A 14,069-nucleotide genomic window follows, 5' to 3' on the forward strand; every position below is an offset into this window, starting at 1 on the left:
ACAATACCAGTTTCATTCAAAATATGGTTTTAATTCTATAACATCATTTAATTTCTTGGGTTGGAAGGAACCTTAGAAATCATCTAGTTCCAATAGCCTGCCATGGGACACCTTCCACTGAAGCAAATTCTTCAAAGCCCCATACAATCTGTCCCGGAACACTTCCAGGGCTGGGGCATCACAGCTTCTCCAGGCAACCTGTGCCAGTGCCTCACCCCTCTCACAGTAGAGAATTTCTTCCTAATATCTAATACAAAACTGCTTTCTGTCAGTTTAAAGTGATTCTCCCTTGCTCTGTCCCTACATGCCCTTGTCCAAAGTCCCTCTCCAGCTCTCTTGTAGCCCCTTTAGAGACTGGAAGGCGCTGTAGCGTCTCCCTGGAGTCTTTTATTCTCCAGGCTGAGCACCCCCAGTCCTCTCAGCCTTTCGACAAGTATCACCGAATCTCTGTTTAACAAACACGGTTAAAAAAGAAGCAGTATTAGAAATATCTGGACAACTCAGCGGTCCGGCCGTAATTACGTTAATTGTGCCCCAGACCAAGGCCATGCGCGCTGCAATGCAGCCCCGCAGTGCCCATACGGTTCCGTCCCCTCACACCGGCCCCGGCGCCGCCGCCCCTCTCCGCGGCCCCGCTGCCACAAAGCGCTTCCGCCAGCGTCGCAAAGCGAAGCCGCGCGCGCCTGTGGAGGCAGCGGCAGCGCTGCCCTTCCTTTGCCCTCACTGTCGCAAGGGCGGCCGCGCCTGACGGCAGCCGTGCGCCGCCGGCGAATGGAAGGCGGCGCAAGATGGCGGCGCTGCATGAGGAGCCGGCAGAGGTGGCGGTGGTGCAGCCGGACCCCGAGGCGGGGACGCCGCCGCCGCCTCCCGCGGTGCCTCCCGCCGCCGCTCCCGCCGCCGCCCCGGCCGCCGCGGCGGAGGGAGAGGCGGCGGGAGCCGGTGGGGATGCGGCACCCCCGAAGCCCGCGGCGCCGGGCCCGGCCGCCTCCCCGGCGGCGTTGGACCGGCAGACGCTGGTGGCCGTACTGCAGTTCCTGCGGCGCAGCAACCTCCGCGAGTCCGAGGAGATCCTGCGCCGCGAAGCCCGCCTGCTCGGTGACGACCTGGGTGCCGCCGCCCTCAGCCCCTCCAACGCCGGGCTCCTGGGGGGCTCCGGCAGCGACGCGGACGCCGGCGAGGCGCTGCTCGGCCGCGGCACCGGCGCTGCCGCCGTCGCCATAGGAGGCAACGTCGCCACTGTCGCGACTTCCAGCCCCGGCGTGGCTGCAGTTGCCGCCGTGCCGCCGGGGAAAGGTGAGGCCCGCGGGGCTGCGGGGTCAGTCCATTCTCTGGGCGGGAACCCCGGCAAGTGGGGAGCCCGGGTGCTGCTCGTAGCCTCGGGGCTCTCCATTATGCTGGGACACAAGGGTCGGTGTCAGGTTCTCGGTGCCACCGAGCGTCTACCCCGGCGTTCCGCGAAGTCCCTGGATGTCTCATTTCTCTATACAATCCGTGGAGAAATCCGTCTCTCCTGGAGCAAGGGAGCACGGACAGGGCGTCTCTCGCATTTGCAGGGAGCACTGCGAAGCGAGAAGTGCTCCCGTTTGTATTTGTGTCCCATCACAACCGATGGAGTAGCGGGAGCAGGAAGGTTCCATTTAAGTTAGCGGGGATCGTCCCGGGTCTGGCCGCAGGGATGAGAACAGAGGTCTGGTGTACAGGCTGCTGATGTTTTGGTGAAGGAGCTGTGGGATATTTGTAGGCGAGGCTTTTTGCATTTCTTATCGAGTTTGAGTACTTGAGATTTCCTTTGGATAATTAAATTCTAAGTGTTTTTAATCAAGGTGTTTTGTGAGGCAGCTTTACTGAATAATGGAATTTTAGGAACTGTTAGTCTGAGTTCCGGTGAGTGTACAGCATAAAGTCAGCTTGTTCCTGACATCAGTAGATATGGTTGTTTTTATATAAAAGACCAAACAATGGAAGTGTGTAAAAACTGCTGTGTAGAACAGAACTGTCAGAGTGCTCAGTGTCCCTGCTCTGTGATGGTTGTGTGGTAGTCTTGCTGAATTGTTCACTGAGTCTACTTAACTTGCTTGTCTACTGGAAGCAAAATAATTATAGTGGGTATGTCTTGCATTCTGCTCTTTGATTAAGAGTTTCTAGCCCTAGCAGTAAAATAACTCATTCTCGGGATGTTAGTGGCTTTTTCCTTTACACTTAGAATCCTGGCTGAAGTAGGTACTAAATGGGCAACAGTTGGCAGGAAAGTCCAAAAAACTGCTGGAGAGAATTGGCTGCTGGACCGATGTGCTCTTCTCCGCTGCATTGTTTAGCCTTGGTGCTGAATGGGCACAGGACGTGTTTTGCTTACCTGACCATGGGGCTGTGGCCGCTGTTTGTTTGCTGGCTCTTGCAGACTGTCTGAGCAGCTGTTGTTGTTGGCTGGTGCTTTTGCAGTCGGAGGCGCGGTGGTCGTGGAGGACCAGCCGGACGTGAGCGCGGTGCTCTCGGCCTACAACCAGCAGGGGGACCCGACGCTGTACGAGGAGTACTACAGCGGCCTGAAACACTTCATCGAGTGCTCCCTGGACTGCCATCGGGCTGAGCTGTCTCAGCTCTTTTATCCTCTCTTCGTGCACATGTACTTGGAGTTGGTCTACAATCAACATGAGAGTGAGGCAAAGTCTTTTTTTGAAAGGTAATTCATTTTCATTTGTACATTTGTGTTATTTTGTGTTTGCTACTTCAGCTAAATCTGTGAGCTATTTATATACGTATACATGCATATATATTATTCTTCTCTAAAGTTGAAGAGAATTGAAATCTCAAGTAACAGTGCCATGGGTTGTAGTAACTGTTCTTAAATTCTTTTCCAATCTCCTGTTAGAAAGATGTGCAAACTAGTGAACTGTGCATTGACAGAGTTTGAACCATGTTAATGGTGTGCTGATGGGCTCCTTGCTGCAAAAGTATCAATGAAGAGATTCTGCATCTTTAGGGAAAGATTGTGGGGGTCAGTTTTTATCATTGGAAGATTACACTGAGATGCCACAATAATGAATGCTATAAGTATTTGCTGATATCATAGGATGTACAGTGAAATTCTTCAAATGAGCTTAAAGAAATTAATTTCTGGTTAATCTATAACTTTCTGTACTCTTACTATGTTTCACTTGTTTATCACTTGAGAAGAAAATAGAATTTAATTTGTTTCGTGGATTCAGATGAATTGTGAAATACTTCAAGCCAAAAGTATAACTTTGTTTCCCTTCAAATGGTTCTGTAAATAGTTAAAATGTCCCTTGCCATAACTATTTTATAACAAGTTGAGTGATTAAACCTTTTACCAAATCTTAAATTGTTTCAATAGATTTCATGGGGATCAGGAGTGCTATTACCAGGACGACCTGCGTGTGTTGTCGAGCTTAACCAAAAAAGAGCACATGAAAGGTAACGAGACCATGCTGGACTTCAGAACAAGCAAGTTTGTGCTGCGCATTTCCCGCGACTCTTACCAGCTCCTGAAGAGGCATCTGCAGGAAAAGCAGAACAATCAGATCTGGAACATTGTTCAGGAGCATCTGTACATTGATATCTTTGATGGAATGCCTCGCAGTAAACAACAGATAGATGCTATGGTTGGAAGCTTGGCCGGGGAGGCAAAACGAGAGGCTAATAAAGCAAAGGTAGGAGACAAAGATTGTTGCACTTTTTACAAATCTCCCTGCTTTTTCTTAGTATAGATTGACAATCGTAACTGGAGATCTTCAAAGACAGTGCGAACAGAACAAAGGAAGAGAACTGTACAAACAGGTGTTGACAGGAGTAGAGAGAGATCAAGATGTATTGCTGTCAGGTAGACGAAACTGCTGAATCTTTTTGGGATACAACGTTGTGTTCAGCCCACTGAACTAAACTTAAAGTAACTCATTAATTACTTTGGAGTTTTAAAATGGACAATTTGGCTTCCTCTTTTGTACAACAGATAGCAATTTTGACTTGCTACCAGTTGTTACTAGAAGAGCTTTGTGTCTAGTACCACAGTACTATACAAATAAATGAGGTATGTGGGGATTGCACTTTAAGGAAGGACTAAGAGATGGTGAGAGAACTTGCAGTTGTCCAGATCAATTGGCTGGGTAAACCAGAAGAACATGTACTACTTTCATTATGGGCCAAGCAGTAATATATGCTGTAATGTTAAACGGGGCAGCTTTAAAGGGTCCAAGTCTATTGCTTGGACTACTACATTGAAAAGTTACCATTAAAAAATCTGGTTTTCAGTAAGAACAGCAATTACTTTTTTTGTCTTGTGTGGTTTTTTTTATTGGCTGGTAGGTTTTCTTCGGCTTATTGAAAGAACCAGAGTTTGATGTGCCTTTGGATGATGAAGATGAAGAAGGAGAAAATGAGGAAGGAAAGCCAAAGAAGAAAAAACCTAAAAAAGATAATGTAGGGTCAAAAAGTAAAAAACAGGACCCTAATGCTCCTCCCCAAAACAGGTACCGAGGAAATAATGTGTAGAGAAGTTTTTAAAATCCAGTCTTGTTAAGCCAAATCTGCATATCTGTTCACATGGCATTTTTATAATTTTTGGCTATTTTGGCTGTACACAGCTTTAGCCATAAGACTTCTAAGGGAGGTCATGGAACCCTTGGCTTATAACCCTCTATCGTTGCCTATCAAGTCAATCTAGATTTCCCTTGATGAACTTTTACTTGGTTACTCACTAATCTTTTCAGGTAATACTCAATTGTTTATCTTGTTCCAGTACCTGTTTGAAATTCTGAAAGCTACTGGCTCTTTTTCTCATCAGTCTTCTACATAGTCTTTCAGATTTTCTAATTCTTGTTTCTTATTTGAATACTGAGGTATGAGGTTGCATGCAAAGGTTTCACTGTGTTTGGATTAACAGTGAGGAAGGTGTTTTTACTTTGTAAAAATGTGTGTTCCTTGTGTAGAATTCCTCTGCCAGAACTGAAGGACTCTGACAAGCTGGATAAAGTCATGAATATGAAGGAAGCAGCCAGGCGAGTGCGTCTTGGGCCAGAGTGCCTGCCCTCCATCTGCTTCTACACATTCCTTAATGCTTACCAGGTTGGTAAAAGAGTTTGAGTAATGGGGCTAAGGGGATCAAAATTATGAGCATCACTCTTGCTAAAGAAAAAAGACATAACTGTGTTGGCAAGGGTAACTGGAGTATTTGGATTAAACGTTGCCAAGTTTATGTTCCAAAATGTTCAAAATTCTCTCCAAAGACTCCTTAAACTATAAAATTTCCATGCTCCTTGGTTTTGCTTGGATTTTGCTATAATTCTTTCTTTTTCTTTTTCTGTCCTAAGTGTTTCCTGCAGAACACAGTAGATGTTTTACACTGGAGTACTGGAAAGCAATACTCTTTGTCAGTTCTGACTGCACTTCATACATAAATCTTTATTTTTAATGGGGCAAGAATTTGTGTGTGTTTATGTTCATCCTACAGTAATTCTCTCTATTTTTGTAAATTAGTCAAATTACGTTTTTGATAGTTTTTAGGATTTTGTAATATTTGCAATGTATAATGAGAGATTCAAACAGTATAAATGCATATTTTGTGAATAGGGTCTGACTGCAGTGGATATTACAGATGACTCCAGCATGATTGTAGGAGGCTTTGCTGACTCTACTGTCAGAGTGTGGTCTGTGACTCCAAAAAAGCTACGTAGTGTGAAAACAGCTGCAGGTAATTAAGACAATAATACTAATACCTAATAGGAGCATACTTAACTTGTGACATTTGTGTTCTGGATACTGTGCACACATTTCTAAATCTTGATACTTAACTGAGATGATGTCACGATGACATTTATCTTTGAACTTCTGACAGTTATTCTGATACATGAACTTTGAAATCTTGCAGACCTCAGTCTCATTGACAAAGAATCAGATGATGTCTTGGAGAGGATCATGGATGAGAAAACAGCAAGTGAGTTGAAGATTTTATATGGTCACAGTGGACCTGTGTATGGCACCAGCTTCAGTCCCGATAGGTAAAAGTTTACAAGCTAACTAGTTTGCTTGTCTTCAGTTTTAATTGCATGCTCCTGAATGAGAACATATTCTTAATGCAGCTTTTTCCAGGTTAAAGCAATTCTTGCTCATGTAGCTTGTAAGAAACTGTAAATGCTCGTAAAGTTCAGAGTGTTGAGCTTTGTCAGCTATTACTGAAATCAATTATAGCTGAGAATACAGCACCATTTTGGAAATTTAGGACTTAAATGACAAAACTACAGTTTTGCAAACTGTAGTTTAAGCTGGGTTTTAACTGAGTGATACATAGAAAAAGTACTGCAGCATTGATATAACTTGGAGTGTTGCAAAACTTAGTCTCAGTAGCACATCATTGTACTTCAAGTTTCCCATATTCTATTGAGACTTTATTTTCAGAATGTATGGAACAGTATCTTTAAAATAAGAAATTATAAAGCTTTGTGTAACAATGGGAGTCTGGACAGTGGAAAAGAGGTTTAAATATCTCAGGTTTTGGTTTTGCTTGTGCTTAGTCAGAAAGCAGCCACCACAGAAACATATGAATTCTCTTTCAGGGAGAATGATATGAATTCTCTTTCAGGGAATCATGAAATTTCGTTCAGAGTTGTAATAGAAGATCTTTTAAAAAATAATATAGCGTAGCAGTTTACTAGTAATTTTTTCCCTGTAACTGGGATTCCTGAGTAAAGACCTCCTCTGTGGTGTGTTTGTTGGTTCCACTGCCCCCCCCCCCCAATATTAAGTGCCATCAGAATTAATCATGAATGTAAAATCATCTCTTTTTTTGCATAAGGGCCTAGGGTTCTGCCTGAATTGGTTATTGCTGCTTACTGCACTAAAATGCTGATTTATGGGTGACATGCCAAACTGGTGCTGATGAGGGGACACTTCTATCATGGACATTTTCCAGTGTTTATGCAATATTTATACAGCCCCTGTGTGAGTTTGATATGTTATATGCTGTACTTTCTCCTGTGACAGGAACTATCTCTTGTCCTGCTCTGAGGATGGCACTGTGAGATTGTGGAGTCTCCAAACATTCACGTGTTTGGTGGGATATAAAGGACACAATTATCCAGTTTGGGATACACAGTTCTCTCCTTATGGTTATTACTTTGTGTCTGGGGGACACGACAGGGTGGCTCGGTAAGAAACTGCATGTGGTTTTTACTTATCTGGGTCAGTTTTTGGTGGATCAACCCTGAAATTCATTAGCTGATATACTCTTGTCTACTCTATTACTCAAAATAAATTTTATGTCAGTTAAAATACTGAGCAAATGTTAATGCAGTTTTACTATTTTTTCAACCCATATTATCTCATGGTTTTTCTATTTTTTTTAACATACATTAGTAATACCTGATGACTAAAGAGATGGTGTCCTCCTAAGTGACCCTCTGATTAGAAGTATTCTCCTCTAATTGTTGAACAGCTTGACAGAATATTCTTTATTTCTCCATTCTAAAAAGTGTATTTTCCCAAAAACACCCTGCTAATTCAGTAAACTGACCCATAAGAAATCACTCCACAATTAACTTTTTTTCCTCATTGTGCAACCAATCATTGAATCATGGAACAGTTTGGGTTGGAAGGGACCTTTAAAGGCCATCTAGTCCAACGAGCAGGGACATCTTAAGCTAGATCAGGCTGCTTAGAGCCCCATCCAACCTGACCTTGAATGTATCCAGGGATGGGGCATCTCCCACCTCTCTGGGCAACCTGTGTGTTTCACTACCCTCATTGTAAAAAATGTCTTCCTAATATCTACATTAAATCTACCTTCCTTTAGTTTAAAATCATTATCCCTTGTCCTGTTGCAATAGGCCCTGATAAAAAGTCTGTCCCCATCTTTCTTCTAATCCCCCTTTAAGTACTGTAAGGCCACAAGGTCTCCCCAGAGCCAACTCTTCTCCAGGCTAAACTGTTGTCCTTTCCTAATTGCAGAGGTTCTTCAGCCCTCTGAGCATTTTTGTGGCTTCCTCTAGAGTTGCTCCACCAGATACAGAGACTGAACTTCTTTAGGGCTCTTTTATTAATGCAGCTTTTCTTTTCAGTCTGTGGGCAACAGATCACTACCAGCCATTACGGATCTTTGCTGGCCATCTGGCAGATGTGACGTGTACCCGATTTCATCCAAACTCCAACTATATTGCTACAGGCTCAGCAGACAGGACTATAAGGCTCTGGGATGTTTTGAATGGAAATTGTGTAAGAATATTCACTGGACATAAGGTAAAGGCAGATCACTGACAGTGTGAAAGTGATTTTATTTCTATGCTGAGATTCTAAACAGTTCTGAACACAGCTTGACTGACTGAATGTGAGTAGTCTTAATTAACTTGTTTTGCTGCCTCCCCATGTCTGTTTCAGGGACCAATTCATTCATTGGCATTTTCTCCTAATGGACGATTCCTGGCTACTGGAGCAACAGATGGAAGAGTTCTGCTGTGGGATATTGGACATGGCTTGATGGTTGGCGAATTGAAAGGGCACACAGACACCATCTATGCGCTCAGATTCAGTAGGGATGGGGAGATTTTAGCATCAGGTAAAGTTCACCAGAACAGTGAAGTGTCCATTGTATTCCATAATTCTGAAGAGGAATTATAGAATTGAGAAGGACAAAGTAGCATCACTTGCTTAGCAAAAGCAACAAGGACTAGTAACTTTTATCTGTGCATTCAGTATGCTGTATGAGGCTTGCTATAGTCTTTTGCTGAGCTTCAATTTCTGTTAACTTGCTGCCCAGAACCATTTTTTATATTTTATTTTATAACAAAAGACTTTAAACTGGTTTTTTTTTGTTTTTTTTTTTTTAGGTTCAATGGATAACACAGTTCGTCTGTGGGATGCTGTGAAGGCATTTGAAGATTTAGAAACTGATGACTTTACTACAGCCACTGGACACATAAACTTGCCTGAAAACTCACAGGACTTGCTACTGGGCACATACATGACTAAATCAACCCCAGTTGTTCATCTCCATTTCACACGCAGGAACCTGCTGCTGGCTGCAGGAGCCTACAGCTCACAGTAGATCAGGAAGCTGAGACTGACTGTGCCAAGTCATTGCAGTAGTGACCTCAGGATGTGAGACCAGAGGGAATGTCTTGAACAGAAGGATCCCACGAGTCCATTGCAAGGAGTATGAAACTGTAATTTACGCAAGCAGCATTTCTCAGTTCTGCTGTTTCATATTTATCTGCAGTTTGAAAATGCTGGAGATTGACAAGACATTGTGGCTGTAAAAGAAGGAACTGTTCGTGGTGCTTTTAGTAACATAGATATGTACATATGAAATGAGCCATCTCTTCCCAGAGGTGGTACTGAGCTCTGCTGAAACTTGTGAAAAGTTAACAGCCTTTACGTGTGTTCTCAGATTTTTTTAAAGCACTTAATTTATGTATAGCAAATGTTTCATCAGTCTCAAACACAAGCAAAACTGTCCATTTTCAGAAAAGAATGTAGTTTGATTCACTACAGCCTGGGCTGGGCAGCAGGCGTGGTGAGATCACAGCAGCAAGCAGGGCATTGACGGAGCGGGCCCGGCAGCCCGATGCTTGTGGGGAACTGCCAAGCTCCGTGCACTGCCTGTATGCAGCCAAGTACTGAGTCCTGAAGAGATTTCAAACTGGTGTGCTCTTCTGAGGTGTCAGAAACACAGATCTTGTTACTGTTTTCAAAGGTAGCCAGTGCTGTCAGTGTGACAAGCAACCAGAAGCGCAATGTGAACTTTATTTACTTTCATACATTATTGTATGAGAAAATAAAAAAGGGGAACTGACGCACAACTGAAATAGTCACTATTAAAAAAAGTGGACTTAAACCCTTTACTTTGTGTTAGCTGTAAAAGAACATTAATAACCTGTATCCTTTCTGCATAAGGTTTAATATAAAAAAACCCAGTAAAATTGGCCAAGAAATTGAAACATTATAGCAGCAGGAAAGGATAAATGTGTGGTCAGTTCGCTCTTGAAAGGCCAGCTTGTCTGCTGAGTGACAATTCCTATCCACAAAAAGATTGTACCCAGTGAGTCCTCCTGGACTAACTAATAAAGTTGTGTTTTATTTTTAAAGAAGAGTAAAACATGCAGAACATTGGGAAGAATGTCTGTGTCTTTGAACCAAAACCTCCATCACCAAAGGCCAGGTCCAACGTGGCTTGGGTTTGGGTTGGTTTTGGTTGTTAATCTCTTTCAAGATTTGTGCAGAGAAATCGGTTTTGTGTTCCTCATTACTTCACAGTAAGGACTTGGACACTTGAACAATCTACTGGCTCTCTAGTGAAAATGAAAACAAGACCTGTCATTTCTAACGTAAACTAAATGGAGAACTACCTCCTCTTTCATCTCTTGTTTGCTCCTACAGGCATTATACATGAAAATAAAGTGTGGAAAATTCACTAGGAAGCTCTCCTAGACATTTTCTTCAAAGAAAAAAGGGTAAAACGTAATTATTTTGATTTTTTTTGTGTGTGTAATGATACCTCAACAAAATTTCCTAGCTCTCAATGTGTCCAGTTAGATTTAAGTACAATTTTTGACAGCCTGAAGAAAACACTGCCACATTCTGCCTTTGTATTTTGTACAGTTTTATACTTTTGATATAATAATAAATACTAAAACCATTTAGTTTGTGTCTATATATTACAAGAAGATATTTACTTCCCTTCATGGCTGGAATGGAAGCAAGAGCAGTTTGTAACTGTGACAACTTTGCTAAGAGAAACAAAGTAATCAGAAATGTTTAAGTTGATGAGTAGCCATTCCAAATAAATCTTGTTCTAAAGGAAGACTACAGATTCTAGCTCCTGCCATCATTACACTCTTAACAGCCACCATTCTTTAGGGGGGGGAATTAAATACAGCTGAAGCCATCTCTGCAAACACTCAGGAGGAAAAGATGACCAGATTTGTTCAGCAGACACAGCATGTAGAAAAATGGCTTTAAGAAAAAATGAAGTAGGGAGAGCATCAAGACCCTGTAATTAATGTTTCCATTTTTCCAGCAATCATTCCTACCTCCTGCTGCCCTCAGTTTGGGAAGTAAACTATTTGCAAGCTTTAGCATCGTTCAACCCCTGCTGCTGGCACATTCCCACATCAGCACGACTGTGACATCTAAGGAAGGTATCAAGTGTTAACTGAGCTATAGAAAGACACTGTGGAGAATGCACCAGACACATCTGAGTGTTGGGCAGGGAGGAGGCTGTACCTGTGGTAGAGCATCTCCTTTCACAAGAGACAGGGAAAGGAATCACTGGACTATTTGGGTCACTCTTTATGAATGTGGAGAGTTACAGGAGCTTAACATTACTAGACTAAGCTATTTTCTTTCTTCCCTCTGCAAGAGAAACCAGTAACAGAAAAAGTTTAAATACCATAACTGGGTCAGCCTATTTCAGAGGTTTTCCATCAAAACCAAAGAGGTTCTGTGCAAAATACAGACAACTGAGGCAGAAGATGTCACAGTTTCCATGTAAGCTACTAGCTTGGAATGCAAAAAGTGGGAGCAACCAGATGGCTGCAAACCATGCAAGCTGTGACACAGATGTGTGGAGATGCTTGGATCAGCTCCAGGCCCTGTGCACTGTAATGGCCCTGAGGTCCTGCCTGGTGCTCAGAACTCCTCAGGATGTGTTACAACAGCAGCAGAGTTAAGACAACAATGACACAATCAGATGCTCCATCTCTGCTACAAGCAACTATTTTTGACAAAGGAGGAAAAATGAGAAGTACCACACTCTGGCTTTTTTGGACCATTTCATATTTCCAATAAAACAAGTAATTATTGATATTTTATTAGCCACAACAGGTCATCAGCCTGCATTACACTGACACAGACTGGGGGTTCAGACATGCCAGGAACCTGCCAAGAGAAGAAAGGTCAAACATAGCAATTTTTGCACGATGTTAACTGAGCATCCCCCTGCCCCAAGCCCAAACTATTTTAGCTACAAGCAGCCAGATTTCAGCACACCCAGGAAGAAGTGGCTGATGTCCCCTTAACACACAACCTTTTACTATTGTTTTATACCCCTATCTTCAGGCTATGAGGACAGCCCATAGGTTTTCCCAAAGTGCTATTTTGGTGAAAATTCTTTATTTGAAAGTGGCCCCAAAATTTTGTAACACTTGGTTGTTGCTATACAATCCAGTCATTTCTGCACAGGCCTTGAATAATCATGTGTGCAACATGCACAGTTCCATCATATGGTGTTCCTGTACTCTGTTCAAATGAAGGTCTTAACAGACTGCATTAATCTGTACTTTGAATTTTAATACAGTAAAGAAATAAGTCCTTAAGTACTACTTCATTATTTCCATAACCTACAAAGAAAGTTATCCCTATTTTACAGCAAAAGGGCAGCCCAGAGGGACTTAGTATTCATAGGCAAAGCTTGATGTGTATTGCTGCACCATCCTTCTGTTCCTCCTTCCCTGCATCCCACCCCTAGTCCCATTTACCATGTCAGAAGAAAAGAACACTGTATCCCATACTTTCTGCACCTTTAATAACCCACTTCATTCAGAATGCCCCCAAATAACTCAATGCTATAGATTATTTGAGGTTTAAAATAATAAATAGGAAGTTCATGTGCCTCTGTTTCTGTCTCCCATTACACTGCATTATTGGCAACTAGTCCTCTGTCACTGCTTCCTGACCTGGCACTGAAGCATTTTGGAGGAACATCAGCCACTTACTTGTCACTTGGAACATCAGCCATTGTCACTAGCTGTCACACTTATCTGTCACAGCAGGAGCTTGCTTCTTAGGCCTAAACTTGAAATACAAGATAAGGAGTGCAACACTTGTGTACGTTGCTATTACATACTGGAAAAACAGAAAAGTTAAATTTAGTTTCAGTCTAAGACCCAGAAAAAAACATTATACAAGACTACAAAACAATGTACTTAATACATACATTCCTCCTGCCTATCATGGTATGGGAATTGAAGTACTTCTGAAATCCAGTGAACTGGTGTTGAGATCCCGAGTCATGGCCAGCCATGGCTGCTTGTCCTAACAAACAGGACAGGACAGGGAATTAATTTAACGTCACTTGGACAGGATCAATAGAAAAATCAAACTAATCACACTGAGCTTCATAATTCCATTGTCTGCTCCCAAATCTACTTTCAGGATGTTTGACAAGTAGTGGATACACATAAGGAGTAGGCACATCCAGAGCATTCTTTCCTGAGGTACAAAACTGGTGATAGGTGCAGACAAGCAAATAAAGGGTTCACTGCGCAATAAACGCAGAGTCGTTTTTTAATGTTTAGAGATAGAAGAGGATGTCATGTTTAGGACAAACATTTGCTGCTTATCTTCTGCCTCCCCCCAGGGGCACCCCACACCCGACACAGATCCCCAGCCCGGCAGATGCTGCAGCCCCGGAGCCCCTGCAGCACACACGGACTGCGCTGCGGTCACTAACACAGCTCCTGTGTGCCATCCACTCTTATCCAAGCCAATCCACAGCGGTATCGCGGGTGTACAACCAGGTAAGTGTTAGCCGACTGTGCCATAGGTAAAAAGCCTAACGAAACAGCCCCTCCAAACGTGCCACAAACTGTTGGCAAAGACTTGAGAAGCCAAGGTCATCTTTTGTCGTGCCTGACCGATGCAAAACCCTGGGCAAGAGCCGAGGGGCCCTTCCGAGGACGGGAAGGCAACCCATGGAAGCACGAGTCCCGTTTTGCGGGGGAGCCCGGTGCCCTTGCCCGGCTACAGCCGCGACCCCGCGCTCGCGTCGGGCCGGGGAACGCACGCGGCAGCGCCCGGGACTCGGAGGAAGCCACGCCGCGGCTGGAGGTCACGGGTGCCCCGACGCTGAGGAGAGGCACCATCCCCCCCGGCAGGACCAGGATGCAACCCCACCGCGCCCGAGCCGCCCCTCCGTACCTGGGCCACCGCCACCGCCGTCCCGACCGCACTCTGCCCTTCGCCTCTGCCCTCCCACAAGATGGCGGCCGCGGGCGGCGCGCGCAGCCCCCGGGAGCGCCGATTGGCTGCGGGCCCCGGGGCGCAGCCTGACCCCGCCCCCTCCCCCT

General features: G+C 44.0%; 2 protein-coding genes across 2 annotated transcripts; one reads left to right on the forward strand and one right to left on the reverse strand.

Annotated features, from left to right (window-relative positions):
* Window positions 1–788: 788 nt before the first annotated feature.
* On the forward strand, window positions 789–10,414 carry TAF5 (TATA-box binding protein associated factor 5). The gene is made up of 11 exons (XM_058028792.1): window positions 789–1,293; window positions 2,440–2,680; window positions 3,353–3,668; window positions 4,321–4,484; window positions 4,944–5,079; window positions 5,584–5,704; window positions 5,882–6,011; window positions 6,994–7,158; window positions 8,067–8,244; window positions 8,383–8,560; window positions 8,832–10,414. The coding sequence occupies exons 1-11, from the start codon at window positions 789–791 to the stop codon at window positions 9,047–9,049; spliced, it is 2,352 nt and encodes a 783-aa protein (XP_057884775.1). The 3' UTR covers window positions 9,050–10,414.
* Window positions 9,743–13,998, reverse strand: ATP5MK (ATP synthase membrane subunit k). Its single transcript, XM_058028793.1, has 4 exons — window positions 13,921–13,998; window positions 12,938–13,035; window positions 12,717–12,846; window positions 9,743–11,880 (listed from the first exon to the last, which is right to left on the reverse strand). The coding sequence occupies exons 2-3, from the start codon at window positions 13,022–13,024 to the stop codon at window positions 12,745–12,747; spliced, it is 189 nt and encodes a 62-aa protein (XP_057884776.1). The 5' UTR covers window positions 13,025–13,035; window positions 13,921–13,998; the 3' UTR covers window positions 9,743–11,880; window positions 12,717–12,744.
* Between the last annotated feature and the right edge of the window lie 71 nt (window positions 13,999–14,069).

Source organism: Melospiza georgiana, chromosome 8, assembly GCF_028018845.1.
Source record: "Melospiza georgiana isolate bMelGeo1 chromosome 8, bMelGeo1.pri, whole genome shotgun sequence".
NCBI lineage: Eukaryota > Metazoa > Chordata > Aves > Passeriformes > Passerellidae > Melospiza > Melospiza georgiana.

What these genes read in the sequence shown, in the direction of transcription:
- TAF5 (XM_058028792.1), top strand. Translation starts at nt 789, where the DNA reads ATGGCGGCGCTGCATGAGGAGCCGGCAGAGGTGGCGGTGGTGCAGCCG. An exon ending in TAGTGTGAAAACAGCTGCAG is followed by an intron (nt 5,705 to 5,881) that starts GTAATTAAGACA and finishes GAAATCTTGCAG; the next exon opens with ACCTCAGTCTCATTGACAAA. An exon ending in GGACACGACAGGGTGGCTCG is followed by an intron (nt 7,159 to 8,066) that starts GTAAGAAACTGC and finishes TTTTCTTTTCAG; the next exon opens with TCTGTGGGCAACAGATCACT.
- ATP5MK (XM_058028793.1), bottom strand. Translation starts at nt 13,024, where the DNA reads ATGGCTGGCCATGACTCGGGATCTCAACACCAGTTCACTGGATTTCAG. An exon ending in CCATGATAGGCAGGAGGAAT is followed by an intron (nt 12,847 to 12,937) that starts GTATGTATTAAG and finishes CTGTTTTTCCAG; the next exon opens with TATGTAATAGCAACGTACAC.